Source organism: Aspergillus saccharolyticus (genome assembly GCF_003184585.1).
Source record: "Aspergillus saccharolyticus JOP 1030-1 unplaced genomic scaffold BP01scaffold_63, whole genome shotgun sequence".
Taxonomy (NCBI): domain Eukaryota; kingdom Fungi; phylum Ascomycota; class Eurotiomycetes; order Eurotiales; family Aspergillaceae; genus Aspergillus; species Aspergillus saccharolyticus.
Window position 1 is genome coordinate 5814 of NW_020290673.1, and position 26988 is coordinate 32801.

The window sequence follows — 26988 nt, forward strand, 5'->3', positions numbered from 1 at the left end:
GGCGGCCAGGAAGGCGGCCAGACAAACAGACGGCAGAACATCATATCAGCAACATTCGCCACAATAGTCTAGTAAAGCTATATAAATTAAGTGAAAATACTATGTTTTATACTATATTCTAAGATAATATAACTGAGATCTTTCTTATAATATATCTTATCTAGCTTTATATATTATAGTTTACTATATTACTTTTGCTAATATCTTGTAGTTAAAAATATTATAAAGTTGCTATTTTTATAGTGGTAGTTATATAGGGGAACAACAGTTTGCTGTTGCACTGGTTCGCTGTCTGATTACGTTACTAGTTAGCATTTGTCGCAAGACCCACACTCACATGGTGCAGGCCCACTTGACCTTTCCATTAAGCATCCATTGCATTACCTCTCACATCGCGGAGTATGGTACTCACAGTCTCGCACTCACTTGACATGTATTAGCCCCCCAATGCAATCATGAATTCTACAAGCACTCCGGTCCTACTGCAGCCTTCGGTTCAGCCTTCCGACGAGATAGCAGGCCACTCGCTTGATGCCGAGCTCGAGAATTCGGAAATCAAGGTTTTCAAAAGGATCAAGTCATTTCCATTCGAAGAGGATGATGAGTTTGCCCACGGGCTCTCGATAATTCTCGGTCACCCTGACATACTAGCATCAAAAGCAGAGATTGAGCGTGATGATGACATCACACTGCAAGCTAAATGTTTCTACTTCTCGAGGTGAGACTTGTCAACAAGGGATTGCAAGCTGTGGGTCTAACTACAGTCGTCTTTGCTATTCTTCCTCGAATCAGAAAAGAGAATATCACGCCTCCCGTCAATGTGAGAAGATACCAAGCATGGCTACAAGCTGGATCGGTACCAGCACTTCAAGCTGCTAGCCTTATAGATCAGCAGCAGATCAGGAATGTGACAATTGCGGGCCATGCGAATGCACCGTTGGTGGAAACAGAGCCCGCGTATCCCTCTTCATTTGCGCACATAGTCGAACTCATCACCGCCGGACAACCCATACCTGGGATTCAGCAGATACCAGACACTATACTTATTGGTCAAGCCACCCCAAGTACAAGGTCCAAGAGACGGAAACCGTGGGAGCAGCAAAGCGATAATGATGCTGGCAAGTGAATGAATGCTGACTTGAGGCTCGTTTTGAAATATTTTGAAACCATGGCCAGTTACCCGTGTATCCTTGCTCCCAGTCTATAACAACTAGGCTTTCTAGTATACGAAAACAGTACTCCGATATGTTATATTATTTCAAAGGTAACAATAAGGACTCCGCAAAACAGGTACACTAGTGGCGAGTCATAGCTGTCATAAACCAATTTCTCTCACAGGCAATCATACTTTACACCACCCAGAGTTCTTCTGATACTTGGAGCGACGAAAGATATAAGGGACACAGGTAACCCATTTTCTTGCTAGTTTCCGTGGCTTTTGCTTCCTCTTCTCTCCGACTTGCTCCAGATAGATAAGGGAAAACAACTGGCCTGAATCATGAGCCACGATACACAGCATAGTGCTCTAGAAGCGCATATGAAATAATAAGATTTCAAATTCATCCCACTTGAACGATTTCTCACGCATAGAGCAAAGCGTTCCCGCTTGGAAGCTTGGCCATCGGAGCAGCTGTTTATAGGACGTACGGTGCCTGTTAACCACGTCGATGTCATTTGTGGCTCTCGTCGTCTGACTGAAAGAAAGGGATTGAATTCTTCGATAATCCTGTTTTTGACATTGTTGTCATCGGAATGGAGGGTGGTTGGGATACCATTGATTTGCGCGGCTGAAGCGCCCAGCGTATTGTCCGGAGACCGGATACCTGTCGTCGCTAAAATTGCTAAAACGATTGACCGAGAGGCCGGCGCCTGGTCCCGGACGAGTTATGTGGGAAGGGTTACAACATAGCATGGCCACGCGGGAACCGAATTTCGAGCCACGCAAGGACACCATGTGCTTCCTAGACAACACGTTAGGAACAAGCGCTATGTTCTAAACAAACATGATCACATACCTAATGTGGCTGGCTACCAACTCGCGCTGATGCGTTGCGGCATTGATCAATATCCATTGTACCAAGTAATTGCCATACTGGTCCCCAGCAACTGCATTCGATTAGTGATAGCTACACGCCATAATTAGGTTACGAGGGACTCACTATCGATTAACGGCATCCTCGGACGATCACTGCGGCCCGTGCATACTCGAGCAAGATAGCGATCGAGGAACTCCGAACCACCTATCTTAAGGCATTTCTCCACGACTTTCGAAGCGAATTGGTCCATGCTGTAATCGACCGACCAAGCAAGAATGTGCTCAACAGCGCGGCTTTTGTCGTGTGGGGCACCATGTTCGCAAACATGCTGGATGCACCAGTTTCCAAACTGACCATGAGCAAGTATGTCAATCTTCGACAAGACTTCCTCGATAGCAGGGCGCTGTGTGATGTGTTAGCAAGCATTGTGAGGCCAGCATAGTCGTCAAGTGTTCCTCGGTCAACTTGCTCCAGCCTCCGTACGCCGGTTGACAATGAGGGCAAGGGAGGGTTGCTTTGAGAGCAGATGAAAGGACACATGAGAGAACAAATGAGACAACAAGAATGGCAATTCACCTTTTCGTCTTCGACGCAATTTTCGAATATGTTCTGCACTACCAGACTTCCGGTCTCGCCTAAGGCGACTTCATGCCACATCCCGCATAGTGCTTCATTTACTTTGCTCATGATCTGCGGGGGCTCGTCACTCCACCGTAATTCAAAAAGCTTCTGCCAGACATGACACGCGTATCTATGAATGACGGTTTCTGGGATTCTTCGTAAAAGCTCATGAACCATAATCGCTTTATGTTCTTCTGGGACGCAATCAAAGGCTTTTTGTATCACATGGCATCCAAATGGATCCATACTTAGACTCAGAGTATTTCCTTTGATAGCATCGGCAATCGCGATGATTTGGTCGGGGGTTCCATGTTCGAAGCAGCGTTGGACGAGGAAATTCCCGAAGCGGTTTACCATGAGTGGATAAGCCTGGTGTACGATTGCCTCTATGATATCATACTTTTGCTCGGTTGTCCCGACTTTGAGCTTCTGTTGTAGGAATATCGAAGCTTGCTGGTCGTTATTACATACGATCTTATCGACTATATATTTCCAATCGCAAGAAACATTTTTGTCAAGTAGTCGCCGGTAGTTGATCGGTTCCAAGGGTGAAATATACGCCTGGCTGGCATTTACACCCACCTAATTTGATAAGCTTAAGGTCAACGCATGAGAGTATCGAGCAATTGCTCACCGATGAGGCCGGCCATGAGCTTGATGTATTGAATTCCGTGGCCGTGGGCGAAAGTGGGCTTCCGACGGTGCGTTGATGATATCCATGGGCTGGATACAGTCCATCTTGTTGATGATAAACGTCATTAGACCTATCCACAGGAGACCTAGAAAATGATGACTCAGGACTTAAAGCAAAGGCAGTTGGGAAGCATGATCCACCACGACTGTTTTGAGTGAATGAGCGCCGCGGGACGACCCCTGTGGCTTGGAGGTACCTGACTTGTTCCTCGGAGAGATTTGCATTGAGGTCGAAAGTCCCAGGGGCTGGACCTGAAAATACACGATGTGAGTGAGAGGCATCGTGTCTCGGCATAACAGAGTGAACACTCGAGCCAGCCCAAAATCTGTTCGAGTCGTCGCCATAAGGACTATTACAAGTCAAACGCAGTGATTCTTCGTAGTATCTTTCCGTGGTAGGGCTTATGGTTGGGTTCAATCTTTGCTGGGTTGCGGGTGCCCAAAAAGCCCGATTTCTGTTGTATGCTCCCGCGGAGAGTGCATCCGACATGTCTGACTGGGAGTCATCCTGCGTATTCCAGCCATCTTGGATAGAGCCGAATCCTGTCTGTGATGCCTTGAACGCACTCTGTAACTGGGCAATGGTCTGTTCTGTAACTTCTCGTCCATTAAACTCGGCTTCAGAAGGTGGCCCGAGCGCTTGGTCTATGGTATGTTTAATAACTCGAGTCTGCGCCAATTCCTGCTCTTGCATAGCTATCTTTGAGTTGGCGGCCATCAATTCCTGCTTTAAACGTAACATCTCAGCCATATTGACATGAGCTACCTGCGACGGCTCGGCTTCGGCCAGTTTAGCTGATGTCTGAGAAGTGACTGCTGATGGTAGACCCCCGGAAGATCTGTCAAGATTCGCATAATCATCTTCTAATTCCTGACCTGTCTTATCGTCAAACATGGGACGATTATGCCGCTTGAGTAGAAATTGTTGGCTAGGGAGCCTTGGAAACAGGCTCCGGTCCAGTGATAGTTCGGTCTCGGATGACTGAGGCTTGGGAGAGAGTTTTGCTAGAATTTTGTCCATTTCGGTGTGGGCAGTAGGTGAGATGATGCTGGAATGCTCCAACTTTTGCTTCTAGGCTTGTGAGGTCTTGAATCTATGGTTTTTGTCCGCGAGATCCTGACCTTGCTTGATGGGACCTCATTGTACGGATCACCCGCCGAGGTTGCAACGGCCCCGAAAAAGCTCGATGTTAGTGTCTCGGACACACCACCTGGGGCATTGGAATGTGCATGACTCTAAATTTGGAACGATGCCGTTAAAGACATACACATGCCGTGGTGTCTCGAGTGAGGGCATGGATTCGTGTGTCATCATGCACTTACTGAGATCTCTCCTTCAAAATCTAGTACATGTACAGCAGTAGCAGCATTGTGAGAAGGGTCGCTGTCGGTGCCGCTCGGCTTAGACGACGCTGTTGACATGAGAGACATCATGTGCCGACTGCAGACAATTCGAATCCGGCTTCAACGATTGCAACTGTATACACTCTAGTGGCACAGACTAGGGCGGGAGACTGGATCAGTTGGTGTCCGAACAATGTCACTTGCTTGAGAATGAATGAATATATGGTGATTATCGGCAGATGGATGCAGGCGACAACGATTATTGGTAAGACATGATCTGGACTTCAGCCGGAAAGGCAAATTCTAAGCACCTACTACCTGACCTAGTAGGCACCACAAAGGATAGTGACTGCGGAAGCCTTGTTCACCTAGCAACCCTACAACACCTAGTGTAGAGTGCTATTATAACTCGGAAGCAGCGAATGGGAGATCCGTTCAGTGACCGTTGTAGAAGGGGCAATGAAGTCCACCGAAGAGAATGATTCGGACTGGATCGCGTGTAGAGGGCAGGTGCGATGAAAGAAGATCCGCGAAGTAGACTAGCTACTCGTAAAGCCGCTTCCTTCAATCGTCAATAGCATCAATCTCAGCTCTAGTGATGTAGACATGTAAACTGAGGGTGATGCTCGTTGACATGAGCGCTTGTTCAGAACCAGAAAGTAGCCGAGCAGCTCGATAGAAGCATTAAATCAGTGATAACAGAGTGATTTTCGATCCACTGTGAAATGGCAAGAGCTGCTGTAGACTTAAGACCCTGCATTCGCAGCACTGAAGCTCAAGGTGCTAGAAGCTTCCATATCATGGGTTTGGCTGCAGTCTATATCGCAGCGGCTTGTGGAGTGGTGGAGTGGTGGACTCAAATGGTACCTCGAGGCGTCAGTCTAGTCCTCAATTTGGGGACACTGACAAACTTCCCCAATCGGTGAAAAACCTATATATATAAATCATCTCTGTCAGTCTAGGATGTCTTCCACAATTTCCTGGTATAACTTTTACGGGTCATGACAGGTCACACGCCTCTATTTATCACTATTATGACACATAATTTCTCCCTTCGCGGCGCCAGCCACAATTAGGGGCTTGAGAATGTCAAATGCTGCTGTTTTTTGTTAGAAATCACACGGTATATGAGGTGGACGTCCCCAAAATCTCAACTAGAGTCGGGGCTACCGTTGAGACACCAATTGACCATGCATCCTCGACGACAGAGGGAGCATAACAGCCTCTTCTATCTTCTTATAGTCTACAAGTGAGAACCGAACGAAGATCTGACGTACCCTGAGTACCCTGACCAGTAACAATTGTCTGCGCTGATTGATGCATTCCATATCGATCGAGTCTGCTCTCAAGCAGCATATGACTATTGCCTTGGAGAGAGGAGCTTTACCTAATCTTGAGATTTCCTACCGATCGAATGTCGAGGTATTTGATAGCTTGAATATAATACCTCTGCCTTTATAAGGCTTACTTCTTCAATTTATTATACAGTGAGTCTCGGCTTCAACTTAGACGGGGTAGGACATTGATGAATGATGACCACTGCGAGCGACAATATGTCCGATGTGTCCTCCGCAAAGAAATATGCTTTGTTAGTAACAAGTGTAGGTACAGTACGCAGCGCCTACTTGTTCACTTCAATTAGTAGGTAAAAGCATAGCTAGGCGAGTACTTAGTAACTTACTACGGAGTAAAGTTAACTAACGTTAGTTACATGGTGGACTAGTACTTAGTAAGGTAGTTAATAGTTAACGTAATTCACAGGCGGGCTGGCCACACGAGCAGGCTGGCCATCTCTGTATTCCTGTCAAAGTCGTTGGTAGGGACGTTTCTTATATCATCATGATGAAGTTGTTGATTCTCTCAGGATCCTGAGATGGGACGAAGTAACTAAGATCCGCCCAAGGCAGAATAATAGAACAGAATCCTCAATACCACTAGTAATCATTATATATGCCAGTCTTTCATAACAATATTCTTATTGTATATATAAATAAAAATATAAAGCATAGTGTAAGATATATTAAATAATTAATAATACTAATATTCTTTGTATTTGTTAATCTTTTTATTAGTAGTAATATCTAATATATATATCTACTAATTGTCTTTAGATCTATATTAGATTAGTAGATCAGATACTATCAAGGACTAAATAGCTTGTGTAGCAAAAGTAATAGGTTGCTAATCCTAAGTCAAATTACTTGGAGAACTATCTAAAATAATTAAGTCTTGATCTAATATTTATATTATATAAAGAAGTCTATAAAGTAGAATTCCTAGAAAGTCTACTAGTTTAATATAAAAAACTACTAATTAGTAAACTCTACTTTACTAGTGTTAATAAATAAAGATTTATTTTTGATAAATAATTCAAATAAAATAAAACTTTATAAGCTCTACTATCAAATAATTTATTCATTTTAATCTTTTATATTATCTTCTTCTTTAGACTATATTTTCTCTAAAGAAGAGTAGATAAGTAGAATTATATTTTATACTAGTTATTATTTATTTATTATTATATCTTTAACTAGTTTTAAAGATTTTTAGCTAGATTATATATATTTAATCTATTTTATTAGATACTTCTTATATTTATGTGATAGAACAACTACTATCAGGAGTAAGGTCATTGGAATGATGTACTATAGTGGTTATAGGAGTCATAAGGTCATTGATAGTAAACCTACATCTTCCCAATATCTATAAGATACTAATCTCTCTGTAGAAGACTACTAATCTCTTAAGAATTAGTCTATTTTATAGATATAGATTATCTTTATTATTACTAGATAAATCTATAGTATTTAGTAATTAATATATTTTAATAGACTTTCTATTCTAATAAATAGATTCTATTATATTCTAATTCTTTATTTTTAATTATCTAAAAAAGATACTACTATATTAAGATAATAAAAAACTAGAGATAATTAGTAATTAAATTATTATAGAATTATTATTAAATATTATTTCTACTATTAAAAAGATCTAATAACTTAAGAATTATATATATTAATTAGAATAGATTAATAATCTATAATAAAGAATAATCTATTTTAAAAAAAATTATTTCTCTAATAAAATCTTATTAAAATACTATTGATTATTCTCTAAACTAGAAAAGAATAAGAAGAAAATTAAGTTTACTAATATTTCTTACTTTATATTAAACTTTAATCTCTAGAAATATTAAGAATAGATTACTAATTTAAAATATATATTTTAGAAAGTCTTTAGAAAAAATTTCTTAAAAAAATATAACTTTATTACTACTATTAATTATATAGATCTAGTATATAAATAAAGATAATATTAATATATTATTAATAAGATTTTAAGAGAAAAATAACTTCCTAAAAAATTATAATACTAATTTAAAAACTAGATTTTAATCTTTATCTAAAATACTATAATATTTTAATTTAATATAATAGCTTAACTTAAATAAATATACTAATAATATAACTAGAATCTAAGAGAATTCTTTATTTATATTAATATCTTAGAGTAGTATTTTCTTTATTAGACTAAAAGAAAAAGAATTCTATTATACTTTACTAAAGTTCTTCTAGAATTAAACTACTATATTTAGGAAGTATATCCTCTATTTATTTAAAAAATAGAATAGAATAATAGTACTTACTACTTATTATTATAAATTCTAAAATAATAAAGAAAAGTATAAATAAAATAATAATTATTCTAATAATTATATACTATAGAAATAGTCTTCAGATTATAATAGTAAATTAGCTAAGAATAATACTTAGAATTATAAAAAGAATTTTATTAAAAAATATAATAACTAATTATATTATTTTATATATAAAAATATTTAATATCTTAGAAATTATTATTTTATTAAAGATAAGAAGATTAAAGTCTATTTATTCTTTTTAGAATTAGGAAAAAAAGTAGAGAAATTAGAATAATTTCTATAATATTTATTTCTTCATCTATAATAGAGACTATATATTATTTTTATATTTTTATTTATATCTAAAATAATCTTAAAATCTTTATAAATCCTAATAACTATATTAGAATAGATATTATTAACTATTAGTTTACTAAGATATATTATCTTTAATATACTCTAGTTATAACTTCTAGAATTAAAACTATTAATTAGATTATAATCTTTACTTATAGTATATAGAAGATCTCTATTACTACTATTAATTTATAAAAAAGTATCTATACTTTTAAATAATATTATATAGAGATTGACTAAGATTCTTAACTTAAAGAAAATCTAATTATTTTATTAATAACTATACTTTAGAATTTATATATTAACTTATTATCTTCTAATTATTAATAGTAATTTAGTATATCTTTTATCTTACTTCTTTTTATTATCTAGTTTACTAGAATAATCTAGAATTAAGCTATAATATATATTATAATTCAGTTTTCTAAAAGTATGTAATTATCTAAAAATAAATCTTATAATCTATCTCTAAATCCTAATCTAATATTAATTAAGCTTTAAAAGTTTTAAGATATATTCTTTATAAACTCTTTTTAGTAATTATTATCTTATAATTCTATAGACTATACTATTAATCTTGAGTTTAATAAAATATCTTTATATAATCTAATATATTCTCTATTCAAAACTAAGCTTAAGATTATATATAATTATATTAATAAAAATCTTAAATTAAAATATATTTAATTCTCTAAGAGCTCTACTAGAGCTCTTATCTTATTTATTTCTAAGAAAAATAATAGTTTATATCTTTATATAGATTTTAGAAATCTTAATAGAATTTTTATTAAGAATTATTATTCTCTATATCTAATTTTAGAGATTTTAAATAAAATAAAATTTCTAAAAATAAATACTTCTCTAAAATTAATATTATAGATATCTACTACTAAATCTATATTAAAGAAAAAGATAAATAGAAGATAGTATTCTATATAAGATATAATAATTTTAAATATATAATTATATTATTTACATTAACTAATATTCTAGTAATCTTCTAAAATTATATATATACTATACTTTATAGACTTCTTAATAACTTTTATATAATATATTTAGATAATATCTTTATCATTTTATTTAATAGAAATATAAAATATATTTATTAAATACTTAAGAGATTTCAAGAAGCTTAACTCTATATTAAATTCTTAAAGTATTCTTTCTATTAACTTTATATTAAATTTCTAAATTATATTATTAATAGTAAAGATATCTCTATAGACTCTTAATAAATAAATATTATTATTTTATAGTTAATATCTAAGAGTTATTATAATATCTAAGTCTTCTTAACATTCTATAATCTCTATTATATACCATACGAAAATATCAATTTTTGGCATTTGAAGTTTAAAAATTAATAACTTAATTAATTCTTAATATTTTTTAAAACTTTTTGAGAACTTAAAAATCTAACTATTTATTAGATTTTTAGGTCTATTCTTAGAATTTTCTATCCTAGTTTAGGAAAGTTATTCTAAAAAATATGTTTTTTTTTTAGAATTAAATACTATACTAATAGTTTATTCTTTTTCTTTAAAAGAAGAATATACTTTAGTTAAAATATATCTTTATATAGAAAAAATAAGACTAAGTTCTAATAGTTATTTTCTAAATTTTACTGAATTTTTATCTAATTTATAGCTTCTTTTTATAGAGTAGATAGATCTACTTTTCTTCTATAATTATCTATATATATTATAAGTATAGCTATTCTACTTTTAGTCCTAAATCATATACTCTATCTATATATAAACTATTCTATAAATCACTCTACTAATTATCCTACCAATCACTATACCAACCACCCTGCCAACCACCCTGCCAACCATCCTATAAACAGCCCTGCGAACGGTCCTGAGAATAGCTTGCGAATAGCCCTGTGAATAGCCCTGCGAATAGCCCTGCGAATAGCCCTGCGAGCAAGCCTGCGAGGAATAGCCCTGCTAACAGCCCTGCCAACGGCTCTGCGAGCAAGCCTGCGAGGAATAGCCCTGTGAGCAAGCCTGCGAGGAATAGCCTTGCTAACGGCCCTGCGAGCAAATCTGCGAGGAAAGCTCTGCTAATAGCCCTGCTAACAGCCCTGCAAGTAAGCTTGCGAGGAATAGCCCTGCCAACAGCCCTGCGAGTAAGTCTACTAGCAAGCCTACGAGGAACAGCCCTATTAATAGTTCTGCTAATAGTTCTGCTAACAGCTCTGCTAATAGTTCTGCTAACAGTTCTGTAAGTAAGCCTACGAGGAATAGCCTTGCTAACGGCCCTGTGAGTAAGCCTACGAGAAACAGCTCTGCTAACAGCCCTACAAGCAAGTCTGCAAGAAACAGCTCTGCTAATAGCCCTGCCAATAGCCCTGTGAGCAAGCCTGCGAGGAATAGCCCTGCCAACAGCCCTGCCAACAGCCCTGCGAGCAAGCCTACGAGGAATAGCCCTGTCAATAGCCCTGCGAGCAAGCCTGCAAGGCAGCCCACCCTTTCATATACCAAGTGTAGCAAGGATCTAAGGCTTATAAGAAAACCTATAAGGAATAGTCCTGCCAACAGCCCTGTAAGCAAGCCTGTGAGGAAGCCTATAAGAAACAGCCCTACTAATAGCTCTACTAACAGTCCTACTAACAGTCCTGCTAATAGTTCTGCTAACAGCCCTGCTAATAGCTCTGTAAGTAAATCTATAAGAAACTCTGCTAACCACCCTGCCAACTATCCTATAAACAGTCCTGCGAACAGTCCTGCGAATAGCTTTGAATAGCCCTAGAATAGTCCTGTGAATAGCCCTGTAAGAGAGTCTATAAATAAGCCTACTAATAAGCCTAGGAATAGCCCTGCTAACAGCCCTACAAGTAAGCCTGTAAGAAACAGCCCTGCTAACAGCTCTACTAACAGCCCTACTAACAGCCCTGCTAATAGTCCTGCTAACAGCCCTGCGAGGAACAGCCCTGCTAACGGCCCTGTGAGTAAGCCTGCGAGGAACAGCTCTGCTAACAGCCCTGCCAACAGCCCTACAAGCAAGTCTGCGAGGAACAGCTCTGCTAATAGCCCTGCCAACGGCCCTGTGAGCAAGCCTGCGAGGAAGAGCTCTACTAACAGCCCTGCCAACGGCCCTGCGAGCAAGCCTGCGAGGAATAGCCCTGTAACAGCCCTGCCAACGGCCCTACAAATAGTCCTACGAGCAAGCCTGCGAGCTAGCCTGCCACCGGCCCGGTAAGGCAGCCCAGCCCACCCTTTAGCAATCCGAGCGAAGCGAGGATCACCAAGGCTTGTCTATATATATTAAAACTCTTATAATACTATAATTCAATATCTTCTCTATTATAAAACTAATATAAGTTAGTCTTATAACTTATCTAAGGTAACTAGAAAATCCCTAAATATCTAAATAAGAATATTATCTAGCTACTTCTCTTTAAACTAGAGCCTAACTATATCTGAGATACTAATACAGAACAACTATTTAACTAAGATCTAAAGAATATAACTAGAATTTCTGGGTATAAAGCAGAGTCTCTTAATATCTACTCTAGTAATTCTATATTAATAGGCCAGAAATACTTTGTAGTTAGCTGTATATTACTAGTAAAGTATTAATATATTAGTTATTAAATAAGTCTATTTTTATAAATTATTTTCTATACTACTAAAGACTATAGTATTAATAGTATATTACTACTATTTATATAAAGACTTTTTTAAGGTATACTATATATTTATTTATAGTATAAAGAACTTCTCTATTAAAGTTAATAGAAGCTTTACTCTTCTTATCTTTAGCTTTAGAGAAAAAGTAACTATAGTACTAGTCCAGAAGCTCTATAAGTTCAGCTGTATTTCTGAGTATACTAGTAGATGTCTAAGTATATTAGCTAAAGTATATCTAAAGAGGTTTATAAATCTCTACTACTTTATACCCGCCTCGGCGGCTGTAATACTATTAGTATAGGATGGATTCCTCCCCATCCAGAATACAGTTAATTATAAAGGCCTTTTATTTATCTATGTTTTTAGGTTTAAAGTGCTTCAATAAGGTCTAGAGATAATATATATACTATAATTAATAGGGTCTAATTATTGTAGTATATACTAGGTACAACTGAGTTGTTACTAAAGTATAATAGCAACGACGCGTATTAGTAGCTCTGCCTAGTATATTGTAAGCCTTATATGAAAGAGGTAAAATACTATAGAATAGAGTATATAATAGATATAATAAGATACTAGAAACCTTAATATAATAGATAAATAAATATATAGAATAGAGAGAATAAGAAAGAGAGAAGAAAATAAAAATAATATAATAGACTCTTATTTATACTTTCCTCTAATAGATCTACCTATATAAACGTAACTGCACACTAGTAAATCTATATAGAAATATATATAACTCTGTTAATATTATCTACTCTGTAAGTTTCCTATCTATTATAGCCGAGTCTCCACCTTTCCTAATCAGGAAATATAAGATTATCCCCAACAGCCAAGTCAGATGGCTCATTCTTATAAAGGGGGGTGCTATTTATAATAGAATAACTACTATTAGAAGTAAGGTTATCAGGATGATATACTATAGTAGTTATGGGAGTTGTGAGGTTATTAATAGTGAATCTATATCTTCCTAATATCTATAAGGTACTGATTCCTCTGTAGAAAGCTACTGATCCTCAAGGATCAGTCTATTTTGTGGATATAGGCTACCTTTGTTATTACTAGACGAATCTATAAGTATTTAGTGGTTGATTCCTTACCTAGTCGACAGGCCTTCTACCTTGACAAGTAGATCCTATCACATATTAGTCTAGAAACTAATTATATTAAGATAGTAGTTAAGATAAGAAAGATATTAGTATATAAAACTATATCTTCTCTAGCTTTCTTAAATAATATTCAAGTTACTAATATTAGTAAATAGAAAGAAGATAAAAATAAAACTAGTTTTAAATCTTTAAAGTACTATTCTGAATATCTTCTTATAATCTATTTAATAGAATAGATATATTTATCTTTACTAAGTTCTTAATTATAGTAGATTCTTTCTCTTTAAATTATATTTAATAGTAAATTCTTGATAATTAATCTTACTATAGTAAGAATATCCACTAAAACAACTATAATAAATTTTCATCGAATATTAATAAAAATAGAGTAAATAGTGAATAGTTAGTATAATATTTTCTAAATATGTTAATATGTCATTATTATATATATATAACTCTGTAATTATATATACTTATAACTAATTAATAGCTTCAAGTAAAAAAAAAATCCTAGTCTATAATCCTAAGATTACTAGCTATATCTATTTACTAGATTCTTCTCTATATCTAGTATATAGCTTATAGAGATATAGTTAAAATAAGTATTAGTAATAAGTAAGAGATATAATAAATAAGAAATAAGTAAAAGATGAGTTATAGAGATGATTTAGAATATAGTAAATAAGATAAAATAGAGAGATATTAGAGGAGTTGAAAAGAGCTCATATTTCTACTATAGATATCCTACTAGGTCAAAGACCTGTTCTAGATAAATCTACTAATCTAGATATTCCCAATATTGACAAAACAACGGAAGGAGTTATATAAATCCTAGATAAACTAAGAATCATAACCAGGATATACTATCAATATTGACCGTCCTTAGGAGGTTGCTATCAGTGAAGGCTATTCATGGTTCAAAGATATTTGTTGATTCCTGTCTATCTAACTGCGCTGAGATACAGCGAAATATAGTGAGGACGGGAAGTCACCCGACATAAAAGGAAAGGGCGACAATTATTATTATTATTATAGATTAGTAGTTATTTATTCTATATTAGTATTATAAAATATATACTTAATTATATAGAGTAAACTATCTTTTATTACATATAAAAGATTTACTTCTAAACTAGATTTTAAGATAATAATAATCTTCTTAGTATAGAAATCTTTAATATAACTATAAATCATTCATCTTTTAAAATCATTACTAAGCTTAATAGTATAGGTAGGATATATATTAACTAAAGTATTATCTTGATTATATATATTAGATATAGTATATAGTATATCTTTTCTTAGAAGATAAGATAGTATATCTACTATAGTATTTGATTCTTCTAACTAGTAAAAGATAAGTAGATAGAACTATTATATATATTAAGAAGCTCTAGTTAATCTTAGATTAAGATATTTAATAGAAACTATATTAAATATAGTCTATTTAGAGATTCTAATAATAGATATATATCTTATATAGATAATAATTAATTTAAGAGAGACTTATATTAAATAATAAAGGTTTTAGTATATCTATACTAGATAAGATATTTCTAACTTAGTTAATTAATAGTTCTTCTTCATAGAAGACAGTATTTATAATAGAAAGATAATTTAAAATATTAATATATAGATAAGTAGTTTACTAACATTCTTATATATAATACTATATTTAATATAATATACTATAATATCTATTTCTTTCTAAGTATATTTAGATTTATATATTGATACTTAGTAGATATAAAATATATAAGAGATTTAAAATTACTAAAATTATCTTATAATATCTAAAAGAACTAAAGCTTCTTTAATATTAGGTTAATTATTAGTATCTTAAAAGTATAATTAGTATATAAACTTTTATTTAAATATAGTTTAAATATTTATGTCTTTCTATCTTAGAGTAGAGCAATCTTCTATATATAAGAAGATAAATAGTAATATAATTAATTAATTAAATTAAGAAAGTATTCAAGATCTATAACTAGAAAAAAAAGGTACTTAATTATCTTAATCTTTGATTTAGATATATTTAACTAAGATTATTAACTCTCTATTCTAATAGAATAATAGATAAAAAGTTTATATAGACTTTTTTAGATTCTAACTTTCAATTTATATTCTTAAAATAGTAAAATACTATAGGTAAATATTCTATATACTTTTTAAATATTCTAGAATAGATAACTATATTATCTATATAGATATAAGTAAATTTATAGAATTACTTTAAAGTTAGATTTATCTAATATAATATAAAAGAAATAGAATTGATAAATCTTATAATAATAATATAAAAGATCTCTTATCTTTTAAATATAACTACTATAAATTAGTTCTTATAATCTTTTTATATTAGCTACTAATAAAAGTAGATGATTAGATTGAAAATACTAATATAATAATATTTTTATATTATAAGTAGAATATCTTTTTATATAGAAATAGAATATAGATCTAGCTCTATCTTCTTATTTATCTCTCATAAATTAATAACTATATATTCTTTCACTAATCTATTAGAATACTTCTAGATAATAAAGATAAGTGTCATGGATAATCACCGGAACATTGGTGAACCGCTGACGGTTCACCCACATATCATTGATGCAACAGTCATGGCGTCAATGACCTGAAATCTCCCTGTATTTAATCTGGAATCTTGCGATTCTTTTCGAAGGGCAAGGATTAGTCTTGAAGAATAGGGACTGCTATTATTCTATACCTAACCGACCGACTTCATCCTAAACAACTATACTAATAGATAGAGTCTATATGTTTCTTAGAGCTACTAAAATATAGATATTTAACTATTATAGTATAATCTTTATTAATGAGCTACTTTAAGAGTAGTTCTTGCTAGAATATCTTTACTACTATCTAAATAAAATCTAAGACTAATCTCTATTTATTATTTTTACTTTTTTCTTTTGTCTATATCTTGCTTGTTCTATATTTATCTATAATTATTCTCTGTCGCCGACGCCTCCCTTGGAACTAGGGGGGAGTATCATTCTTTTCTTTTCTACTAGGCAACGCCCTGTCCTCGCTATGTCTCAGCGCGGTTAGCAGTTAGTAGATAATAAGGGTTTTCAGCCATCTTTGACCCATAATGATCGTCACTAGTAGCGACTTCTGAAGGACGGCCAACAATATTTAAAGCATAATATATCTAAAATATCTATAAATCTTATATTAAAGATATATATTATTATAGTTTTATCTGTAATCTATAATACTTCTATATAAAATCGTATATCTCATTTGATTCATCTATTCTAACTAAAATAATAGAGTTGTGATTTTTATTAGTGGTAGTTATATAGGGGAACGATGGTTTGCTGTCGTGCCGGTTCGCTGTCCGATTATGTTATAGAAAAATACACTGTATTTTATATAATCTTGCTATATATAGCTAATGAAAAAACTCTTTTGAAACTAGAGATCAAGTATAGCTACCAGATACTCTATTCGTTAAACTATAGAATAGGAAGTAGAATTGGCTGAGATTTTGGTCTAGCAAGTATAGCTTATTCGTATAGATAATACAGATGGCCAGCCTGCTCGTGTGGCCAGCCCGCCCGTGGATTACGTTACAGGGTACCCAAGTTGCCTAGTTATTGGTTTAGTTAGTTAGCCAAATTGACTAACTAGTTACTTAAGTTACAGATTCGTCATCATCCTCGTGGTCAAACAACCCGCCGCCGATCCCGCCAAGCGCTGACCAAATACGGAGACTACTAGCGCTATGGACTTACCGGCGTACTCCCTACCAGTACCTGAATACACAGTACCTTCCCGGCTTCTTCTACTTCTTGCACCCGACTCGAGATATTGATCGATTTGTCATTAGTGCTCCCCACCCATCTGGTGTGACTTCTGCCTCTTCAAACCCTTGTCATAGTTTTGTTCATATTCTGTATATGTTGCCGACGACCTGTAATTCCTGAACCTGGCTTGGGTGACGACTACCGAAATCACCGGCAATTCACAGATCGTGGGTGAATGTCACATTCTTCGTTCTGCCTATTTACAGAGTTGTATCGTCGGAGAAGTGGCTCTTGCAATTGGGTTTGGTCATCATCAATTGAGCTTCTGGTACGGTGTTGCGAGATGCGCCTAGCTCTTGACCTAACTGACATACACCAGCAACAGGATCTACCTTGAATTCTGAGTACAGACACTCGAATGAGCACAACACTCGTGACCGGTACTGGGCGGCGCTCGTCTGTGCTGCTCTCAGAGCTACAGATTCCAGTGACAACATCCAGTCCACAACAAATACCAATGACAAGCCCGATAGACAAATTCCCGCAATTCAGCGACGAGTCGTTCGACACACTAACCGAGCCAAGGGAACCTCACTCAGGTCCCTCGATCAGATATGCTCCGACACGCTGGGAGCCGCGAAAGACGGCGCAGTTGTCTTATGATGAGAAGGCCGTGCCTGCGCGAAATGCGAGACAGCGATCAAGAAAGAGTATCAGCGAGGCAATAAGCACCATTAGGACTCGCAATGGTAGTATGAGTGCGAATGCTCAGGAGCTGGCGGAGGCACTCAAGGCACCAGTTTCATACAGGTTAATTGTAATGCTGCATTTTTAATTTCTGTTTTCTCGCGGTGCTAATCCGGTGCTAGACTCTCTGTCTCATCTGGTACATGACCTCGGCTCTAACAAACACATCCTCAAAGTCGATCTTGAACGCGCTGCCCAAGCCAATCACCTTGACCATGGTGCAATTCGCCTTTGTTTCTTTCTGGTGCCTGCTATTATCGTTCATGTCACGATTACTACCTTCGCTCAAAAATAGCGTACCAGCCCTTAAGCATGGCATTTATATACCATCACGTGATATAATTGTTACCGCTTTACCTTTGGCAATATTCCAACTAGCAGGGCATATTCTCAGTTCCATGGCTACCTCACAAATACCAGTCTCCCTTGTCCACACCATCAAGGGATTATCGCCTTTATTCACAGTCATGGCATATCGTTTGCTATTTCGGATTCGCTACGCAAGAGCGACCTATTTGTCTCTCGTTCCGCTGACTCTTGGTGTTATGCTCGCATGCTCGACAGGATTTTCGACTAATTTCTTCGGTATTCTTTGCGCGCTAGTTGCAGCTCTTGTCTTCGTATCACAGAACATATTTTCGAAGAAGCTATTCAACGAGGCGGCGCGTGCAGAATCATACCTTGAATCCACAAATCGGCGAAAAATGGACAAGCTGAACTTGCTCTATTACTGTTCCGGTCTTGCATTTATCCTAACCCTGCCCATCTGGTTCGTTTGCGAAGGATACCCTTTGATATCAGACTTCCTGCAGGACGGTGCCATTTCATTAACAGGAAAGGAAGGCTCTCTCGACCATGGTGCTCTGTTCCTCGAGTTCGTATTCAACGGTGTGTCGCATTTTGCACAGAACATTTTGGCATTCGTTCTTTTGTCTATGATATCGCCAGTGTCATACTCTGTCGCATCATTAGTCAAGAGGGTATTCGTTATCATCGTTTCGATCGTCTGGTTTGGGAGCTCAACGACCCTTGTGCAAGGACTTGGGATCCTGCTCACGTTTATCGGGCTCTACCTCTACGATCGAAATAGTCATGATGATTTAGCCGACCACAGAGCCAATGCTGATCGGTTCCGCGTCAAGGAAATGGTGCTTCCATTGAATGTACGGACCACAGCGAAAGCTAGGCAGCCCAATGGCTCCGCTTCAGCAGCAAGCAAAGTGCCGGAGTATCAGTCCTTGGACGATTTAGACTCACATACAAAGGACTTGAAGGGTGAAGACGGCCCAGGTTATATTCGCCCAAGGGGGAGCAGTAGTTCTTGGGGTTGGCTGCCCCCGGGCACCCGACAAGAGACTACATGGCGTCCCAGTGACTCTTAAAAGTACAGTGCGCCTCGTGTTTTCTTTTTCATACTAAATTGTATTTTACTTTGATTTATGGCGGCCGAATCTTGTTTGTAAAATCATGATAAGTGACACGGGCGATCTCCGTATTTCGAGACTTCTAGTGATTTCTAGAGCTAAGGACGTTCGGAATAATTTCTTCAGGATATCGCCGCCTGCCAACGCGTGGCCGATACTGCCGGCGTGACAGTTTCTTGCTCCAGCAGTACATACATAGATTTCGATATGCCGTGGTTCCCCGTGAGCGATGGGGAAAAATGTTGCCTGGGAAGGCCATTATATAACATGTTTGGTAAAGAAATGTAGCATCTGTCAGTAAAGAACTATACCTGCATCAGACTGTCTCATTTTCACGTGCGCGAAGACGAGGACAGTCTTAAGGAGCTCCAGCTCAGTGCAAATATTCTAGGGCTATGTAGCAGAGGAGGAAGAGACGTGAAACCCTGCCACCTACAATAATCATGCCCATGAAATGAGTTTATTTAAGTCTGGGAAAGAAAAAGAAGGAAAACGGATGCGGAGAGACAGAGCTTGTTTATAGGAAGAAAGAATGCGGTTCGGATAATCTACTCTGCCGCAAGACCGAACCAATCCGCAGGCGGCAATTTGCGAGTGACGCCCCGACTCGTGTCTGGCAGAATCCGAGCCAGACCAAAAGTGCTCTCTCCAAGGACACCCTTCGCTTCAGTCCTGCCACCCTGTTACCACCTACTCTGCGGGTTGCCTCCGCCTCTCTAATTTTATTCCAATCTATCATATACAACTCCTTCCAGTATGCGGCCGCAGCTGCATCGTGCGGCCGCCCGGCTCACCCGGGTTCCAAAGGTCAACTCTCTTAGGACTTTCGCAACGACGTTTCCTCGCTCTGCCGAAGTGGAACTCACCATTGGTTAGTTAATGTGCTGGGGGAGTCACTTCATCGCATAACTAATATGTCTATTCAGATGGAAAAAAGGTCTCAGTCGAAGGTGACTTGGTCTGCCCCGTGTCGTCCCTGAACTATCCTCTTACATAACTTCACAGCCGGCTCGGCTCTTATTCAAGCCTGTGAAAAGGCAGGCGCGACAGTCCCAAGGTAAGAATGACTTTCTGGAAATCAAGACCTGGTGAGCGCAACTTAATTGTCATCAACAGATATTGTTACCATGAGTAAGACACCGCAACCATAAAACGGCTTCCCTGCCGAACGGCAAGCATTACTAATCTATTTGCAGGAAGCTTTTGATTGCAGGTAACTGTATGTTTATGCCCGGATAGTTAGCTTTTTTGAAATGAGTCTGATTGTTCTATAGGCCGCATGTGCCTCGTTGAAGTCGAGCGAGCACCCAAGCCTGTGGCATCATGTGCTTGGCCAGTGCAGCCTGGGATGAACGTCAAAACGAACTCGCCACTGGTGCATAAAGCTAGAGAAGGTGTTATGGAGTTTTTGCTTGCCAATCATCCCCTGGATTGTCCTATTTGTGATCAAGGTGGAGAGTGTGACCTTCAGGACCAATCCATGCGGTATGGTGCTGACCGTGGACGTTTCCATGAGGTTGGAGGCAAGCGTGCTGTCGAAGACAAGAATATTGGCCCTCTTGTGAAAACCTCCATGAACCGGTGCATTCACTGTACACGCTGCGTCCGATTTATGAATGATGTCGCTGGGGCCCCCGAACTCGGAACCACAGGCAGAGGAAACGACATGCAAATCGGCACTTACTTGGAAAAGAACCTCGACTCCGAGCTTTCTGGCAATATTATCGACCTTTGTCCAGTTGGAGCCCTCACATCCAAGCCCTATGCTTTTCGTGCTCGCCCCTGGGAACTGAAGCACACTGAATCTATCGACGTGCATGATGCTTTGGGTTCGAACATAAGAATAGATACTAGAGGCATGGAAGTTATGCGGATACTCCCGAGGCTGAACGACGATATCAACGAGGAATGGATTAACGACAAATCTCGGTTTGCTTGTGATGGTCTCAAGACCCAAAGGCTCACAACGCCTTTAATCCGCCGAGAAGGAAAGTTTGTCCCCGCAACCTGGGAGCAGGCTTTGACTGAGATTTCATCGGCCTACCAACGCCTCCAGGTGGTAGAGAACGAGTTCAAGGCCGTTGCTGGGCATCTTGTTGATGCCGAGACCTTGGTAGCCATGAAGGACTTGGCTAATCGGCTGGGATCGGACAATCTTGCACTGGATCAACCGGGCGGCAATTCTCCAATCGCTCACGGTGTTGACGTTCGCTCTAATTATCTTTTCAACTCTAAGATCTACGGAATTGAGGAGGCCGATGCGATTCTTCTGGTCGCCACGAATCCCCGCCACGAAGCTTCCGTTCTCAACGCACGTATTCGAAAGCAATATCTACGCTCTGATCTTCAAGTTGGGCTTGTTGGCGAGGAATTTGAGAGCACTTTCGATCTCGAGCACCTTGGGGCTGATGTTTCTGCTCTGAAGGCTGCTCTTTCTGGGGCGTTTGGAGAAAAGCTTTCTACTGCTAAACGGCCCATGATAATTGTTGGCAGTGCTGCAGCGGAACATCCAGATGCCAAGGCGATCTTTGAGTCGATCGGCACTTTTGTAGAGAAACATGCAAACAACTTCAATACCCCGGAGTGGCAGGGTTACAACGTTCTGCAACGCGCAGCATCACGCGCAGCTGCTTACGAAGTAGGCTTCACTACGCCATCTCTGGAAGTCTCTAAGAGCAAGCCCAAGATGGTTTGGCTTTTGGGTGCCGATGAGGTTGCCCAGAGCGAAATCCCTAGCGATGCCTTCGTCATCTATCAAGGACATCACGGTGATCGAGGCGCTCAGCTCGCCGACGTGGTCCTGCCTGGCGCAGCGTACACTGAGAAATCTGGAACATACATTAACACAGAGGGTCGTGTTCAGGTCACTCGAGCTGCAACTTCTTTGCCTGGTGCTGCGCGTGATGATTGGAAGATTATACGTGCTGCCAGCGAATTCCTCAACATACCTCTTCCCTACGATGACATTGAGGCATTGCGCGATCGTATGGAAGAGGTCAGCCCTGTCATGCGCCGATATGACGTGGTTGAGCCAACGTCCTTGGGTTCATTGAGCAAGGTCCAGTTAGTTGATCAGAACAAGGGTACCCAAATGACCAATTCTCCTTTCAAGAAAATCATTAATGATTTCTACTTTACTGACTCTATTGCCCGGAGGTACGTGTCTGACATAGTACCTCACCTTTGAGGCCTGCTATCTGTGCTTATTTGCTCTTCGTTCGTTGTACTGATTGTGGCTCTTAGTTCTCCGACTATGGCTCGCTGCTCCGCCGCTAAGGCTACCGGAAACCCGGAGACAAACTTCATGGCAGCTGGAGAGACTTCTCCAAAGGCTTTGTATGGCTAGATATATCAAATCTTTTCTCATTCTTGGCCCGGTTTCTTCCTCTTTGTCTGGTGGTCTAGGCGTTGTCGTTGTAACACCTAAACAACTTCTCCCTTTCATGCTTTTTGCTCTACTTCAGTTTATCCATATTTGAGTACTGTGCTTTCGCTGCTCATTTGTCTTAACCCTCGATCATGCCAAGATAAACCTCAAAAACGCCAGCAGTGGTGAAATCGCATGTACATAAGAAATTCACAACGATATTCGAGGAAACGGTAGCTCCAGTGAACATTTTTAGGCTTCCAATCTGGGTATTGTCTGTATTTCTGTAAGTTGTACATCGCATGGTTGAGCCTATCGAAGTATCCATGGAGATCGAACAGCGACTGAGAAGCACAAAATGTTACTTGAATTGCTTTCGAGCCTTGACTCACAACAGCTTTGGCTTATAATTCATCATCGTCTGTCTCTCCTGCACTGCTGCTGGCTTCTCTTTGTTGGTGTTGATCTGGTCGTGTAGTGACTATGGTATCTCCCGTCGTCTTGGCGAAGGGAAGCCCTCTGGGTGGAACCAGCTGTTTCTTGCCTGTGGGAGGTGAATGGATCTCTTTTGAGCCAAAGCTACGTGTCCGCGAACCATAGTTTGTCATCCCTTCTGTATCCTGATTATCGCTAGAGTCGGTATTTTCCTCTGAAGACCGCTGCGTCACAGGCAACTCGTTGTTTGTATCTGACACTGCATCGGAGCTTCCTTGGCGCTCGCCTCGCTCACCATGAAGATTTTCGAGGCCACTATGCTTGCTCCATGCATTAAAGGAAGCTATCGAGGCTGTACGATCCGGTCGCGTTCCGGTGGTTGCAGGTTGCTCGGTGCTGCCCGGGACTATATCCTGACCTCTGGACTCTATGGTTGCTCACTGATCAGCTTAGTCTTTGATTTTGGTAAAGCTTAGTTGATACCCACCTTCCTCCACTGCAAGCTCTGCGGGCACTATTACGCGCTGTTGCTTGCGGATTTTCAGCTTCTTCTCGTTGAGAAGCTGCATGAAATTGTTCATCAACTGTTCTTCGTGCCGAGTCTTGGCGACAATGAGTTCATCGAGCTGGGTAGTCAGATTCTCGATAGTCTGCTCAGCGATACGATAGCGATTTTGAAGGGTTGCACAGTGTACAGCAAGGTAGTCCGCCCTCCCTATCGCGGTAGAAGCCCAGTCATAGAGGTGGATAGCATGTTCGTCGTTCTGACTCAAAGATAGACTCCCCAGCGTTTGCTAGATATCTTCAGTGGGAGCGACTGGATTGGGACTGCTCTGAGCTTGCACGCACGGCTATTGTTTGAACTTTTTTTCGTATTACAATTTTCAACTCAAATTCGTCGGCCTCGGAGCTGGAAATTATAGCTGACGCCTCCAAACCCACAATTAGGTCTTTTTTCTTCTTGAACTGGTTTGTTTGTCCAAGGACGTGAAGAAGGATGTGCGTCCATTCATCCTCGGTACCTCGATAGTTCTTGGAACGATATGAGTTCAGGCGTGACTGCCGTACTACAACAGTGTTAGCTTGGGGAGTAGTGAAGGAGGTACGGTTCCCCTTAAGCAACGGCATTAACAGACCTGCGCCAGTGAATGGACGCTCCCCTTCGGTCCCGATAAGATCCAGGTCTAACGCAGAAGGACCACGATACTTGATGTGCATCAGTACACATGCATCGAGCTTATCGGATCTCGGAAAGCGCATGATCTGGGAGGACTGGTCACTGTTGCTAGTAGACATTTTAGTCTGTAGGAATGTACCCATAGATCATAGGTTAGGCGCTTGTCTATAAGTCCTCAAGAATCTCCTTGTCAGTAAAAGCAGAGGTAAGTGATAGGATGTCTAATCTGTTTAAGTTTTCTCTTCTGGTCCATTTGGACTTACACTGTTACCGGTGGAAGTAAGTGACTTTGAGCTGGTAAACTAATTGGTAAGTTCACTGGGTTAATTCACAGTACGGTAACAAATTAACCCAACTACATACCTAGTACAGTGAAACTATGACAGACACTGACTAAGCATCTTAGGCAACAGGCTTGGTTTGTTACAATAGGTAACTGACTAGTAGCCTGATGCATTGATGATGCATTGACTGAATAGAGGTATTATGAGTTGTAACTTATGTGAGTGCCTTGTATACTAAAATATATAACTATACTATCTATCTTTATACACATTGTCATGCAGTAATTCATATAGGATGAGAGAGATTCCTCAAGGACTCTCAACCCCACTGATTTTCAACTTTGACCACCAGAGCTCAACAGGGTTCCATTGCTTTACAACTCATCTACTGAATAGAATCTGAAGAAGCCTAGGTGAAGATGAGTTTATAAGGTGGGACAATAAATAGTATGTGTGTGTTTTGCTGCATTCTTCAGAGAGCACTAATGTAATTGGACACCAAACCAGTGCAACACTGAACTATTGTTTGCCTATATGACTACCACTATAGAATAGCAACTTTATTGTGGCAGCTGAGCTTGCCGATGTTCTGCTGGTGGTTATGATGCTGCCTGTCTTACTACCTGGGCGGGATTCTTTCCTACTAATGATTATCTTGAAGTCTTAGAAATCAATAATATTAAGATTATTATAATCAATTATAATTAAATTATATCTTTAATATATAATAGTATATTCTTGGTTATTATCTAGATACCTTTTCTATATATTCTGAGAATTTAATACTATTTTTCTTTGATCTGTATTACTTATCTATTCTGACTATATCCTGACTATCTCAAGTATCCTGATCTGATATTATCTATTCTCTTATAATCATATCTTGTGTCTATAGTTCTTACTAGCTACTATAATATTCTATCTTTTCTACTATCTATCTTATGGATTAATAATTTATCTATCTTATCTATATATTATTATTAACTATCTTTATTACTTATTATCTGTGTCCAATTATTTATTCTATTTTTAATATTATTATCTTTCTATTTACTATATTATATTTTTTTATTATATTAGATTTCTCTAAGTCTATGGTTGATCTAGACCAGTTATGTTAATATCTAGATATGCGATTGTCGATATTAATAATAGAACTTATCTATTAGATTATTTAGTACTTCAGTACTTTGACAAGTACTTTTTCTAGACTTCTAGATCTTGATATACTAATATAAGTATAATATCTTATTTAGCTTATATTAACTTTATCTTTTATAAAATACATTCTATACTTCTTTAATTAGAATATTAATAAGTCTATTCTAAATAAGAATATCTCTTTATTTCTTAAAAGACTAAAATATCTTCTTATATCTAATCTCTATATTAAGTAGCTTTAAGATCTCTACTTCTAGAAATTATCTCTTAGTTATATTAAGTCTTAAATTACTATTAGCTATATCTAACTATAATTAATAATCTATTTATTTATCTTAGTCGTGTCTTATTTATATATATTTCTTAGAATATATAGTAATATATTCTTTTAGTCTTATATTAAGACTATATCTTCTATCTCTATTATTAAGAAACTATTAGAAGATAGTTTTATATACTATTTAGTCTAAGCTCTTTTAGAGAAGTTTTTAGATAGTTTTCTATATCTATTTATTAGTTCTATTACTAATATAGATAAGAATAATTATACTAAAGATAATTCTACTATACTAGAATAAATTATAGATTAGAAGTACTAATAACTAAATATATAAATCTCTCTATTAATAATCTTATTTTAATATCTAGACTATATAACTAGAAGATTAGTATTTAGTAGTTTACTTTTACTTTTATCTATAAACTTTCTATTATTAATATTCTTACTATCTAGAGTCTTTTTAGAATTAGAATAACTAGAAACAACTACTTTAAAATATAGATAATCACTAGTAATATAATAGATACTAGGAATATCTACTTAAGCTAGTAATTCTAGCCTATCTAGGCTTAATAATAGCTCTAGTTGAGTACCGTAAGTTATCTACTAATCCATATTATTAAGTACTATCTTAAATCCAAATCTATCTATATAAGCTGATCTAGACAAATAGATATAAGAATCTAGTAGTTAATAAGATTAATATAATTAATCTAATTAATATATTTAATCTCTAAATATTATATACTTGTAGAATATAGAACTAAATAATATAGAAGATATTCTATAAGAGATTCTAGAATATTTTACTACTTTAGAATAGATATATAATACTTCTAGTACTAATTAGTTTTATTCTTCTAGATATTAGAAAGTCTTTATTCTAGATACCTCTT

At 37.2% G+C, this 26988-nt stretch overlaps 6 protein-coding genes across 6 annotated transcripts; 4 read left to right on the forward strand and 2 right to left on the reverse strand.

The window, feature by feature from the left end:
* Positions 1-337: 337 nt before the first annotated feature.
* BP01DRAFT_377685 (DUF5572 domain-containing protein) lies at positions 338-1126 on the forward strand (the record flags this gene model as incomplete). The annotated part of the gene is made up of 3 exons (XM_025577016.1): positions 338-340; positions 540-718; positions 793-1126. The coding sequence occupies 3 exons, from the start codon at positions 338-340 to the stop codon at positions 1124-1126; spliced, it is 516 nt and encodes a 171-aa protein (XP_025426612.1).
* Positions 1127-1331: 205 nt separating this feature from the next.
* On the reverse strand, positions 1332-4781 carry BP01DRAFT_419301 (Pumilio-family RNA binding repeat-containing protein; the record flags this gene model as incomplete). The annotated part of the gene is made up of 6 exons (XM_025579396.1): positions 1332-1961; positions 2016-2106; positions 2160-2439; positions 2613-3239; positions 3292-4422; positions 4674-4781. 6 exons carry the CDS (start codon positions 4779-4781, stop codon positions 1745-1747), a joined length of 2454 nt encoding a protein of 817 aa, XP_025426613.1. The 3' UTR covers positions 1332-1744.
* Positions 4782-9384: 4603 nt separating this feature from the next.
* Positions 9385-9570, forward strand: BP01DRAFT_307788 (uncharacterized protein; the record flags this gene model as incomplete). The annotated part of the gene is made up of 1 exon (XM_025572311.1): positions 9385-9570. A coding segment is annotated over one exon (186 nt), but the record flags the coding sequence as incomplete, so codon positions are not given.
* Positions 9571-17225: 7655 nt separating this feature from the next.
* Positions 17226-19537, forward strand: BP01DRAFT_329503 (putative ER to Golgi transport protein (Sly41)). The gene is made up of 3 exons (XM_025572988.1): positions 17226-17545; positions 17597-18034; positions 18087-19537. The coding sequence occupies exons 2-3, from the start codon at positions 17636-17638 to the stop codon at positions 19344-19346; spliced, it is 1659 nt and encodes a 552-aa protein (XP_025426615.1). The 5' UTR covers positions 17226-17545; positions 17597-17635; the 3' UTR covers positions 19347-19537.
* Positions 19538-20021: 484 nt separating this feature from the next.
* BP01DRAFT_361078 (putative NADH-ubiquinone oxidoreductase, subunit G) lies at positions 20022-23111 on the forward strand. Its single transcript, XM_025576057.1, has 7 exons — positions 20022-20259; positions 20315-20338; positions 20394-20445; positions 20505-20519; positions 20585-20607; positions 20663-22544; positions 22632-23111. Exons 1-7 carry the CDS (start codon positions 20145-20147, stop codon positions 22732-22734), a joined length of 2214 nt encoding a protein of 737 aa, XP_025426616.1. The 5' UTR covers positions 20022-20144; the 3' UTR covers positions 22735-23111.
* Positions 23112-23159: 48 nt separating this feature from the next.
* Positions 23160-24768, reverse strand: BP01DRAFT_369727 (uncharacterized protein; the record flags this gene model as incomplete). Its single annotated transcript, XM_025576564.1, has 6 exons — positions 23160-23617; positions 23678-23984; positions 24133-24257; positions 24327-24475; position 24631; positions 24762-24768. The coding sequence occupies 6 exons, from the start codon at positions 24766-24768 to the stop codon at positions 23160-23162; spliced, it is 1047 nt and encodes a 348-aa protein (XP_025426617.1).
* Between the last annotated feature and the right edge of the window lie 2220 nt (positions 24769-26988).

Bases quoted from the DNA above. Each gene is read 5' to 3' on its own strand.
- BP01DRAFT_329503 (XM_025572988.1), top strand. From the start codon at position 17,636: ATGAGCACAACACTCGTGACCGGTACTGGGCGGCGCTCGTCTGTGCTG. The intron at 18,035-18,086 runs GTAATGCTGCAT...ATCCGGTGCTAG, and splicing joins CAGTTTCATACAGGTTAATT to ACTCTCTGTCTCATCTGGTA.
- BP01DRAFT_361078 (XM_025576057.1), top strand. From the start codon at position 20,145: ATGCGGCCGCAGCTGCATCGTGCGGCCGCCCGGCTCACCCGGGTTCCA. The intron at 20,260-20,314 runs GTTAGTTAATGT...ATGTCTATTCAG, and splicing joins CGAAGTGGAACTCACCATTG to ATGGAAAAAAGGTCTCAGTC. The intron at 22,545-22,631 runs GTACGTGTCTGA...TGTGGCTCTTAG, and splicing joins ACTGACTCTATTGCCCGGAG to TTCTCCGACTATGGCTCGCT.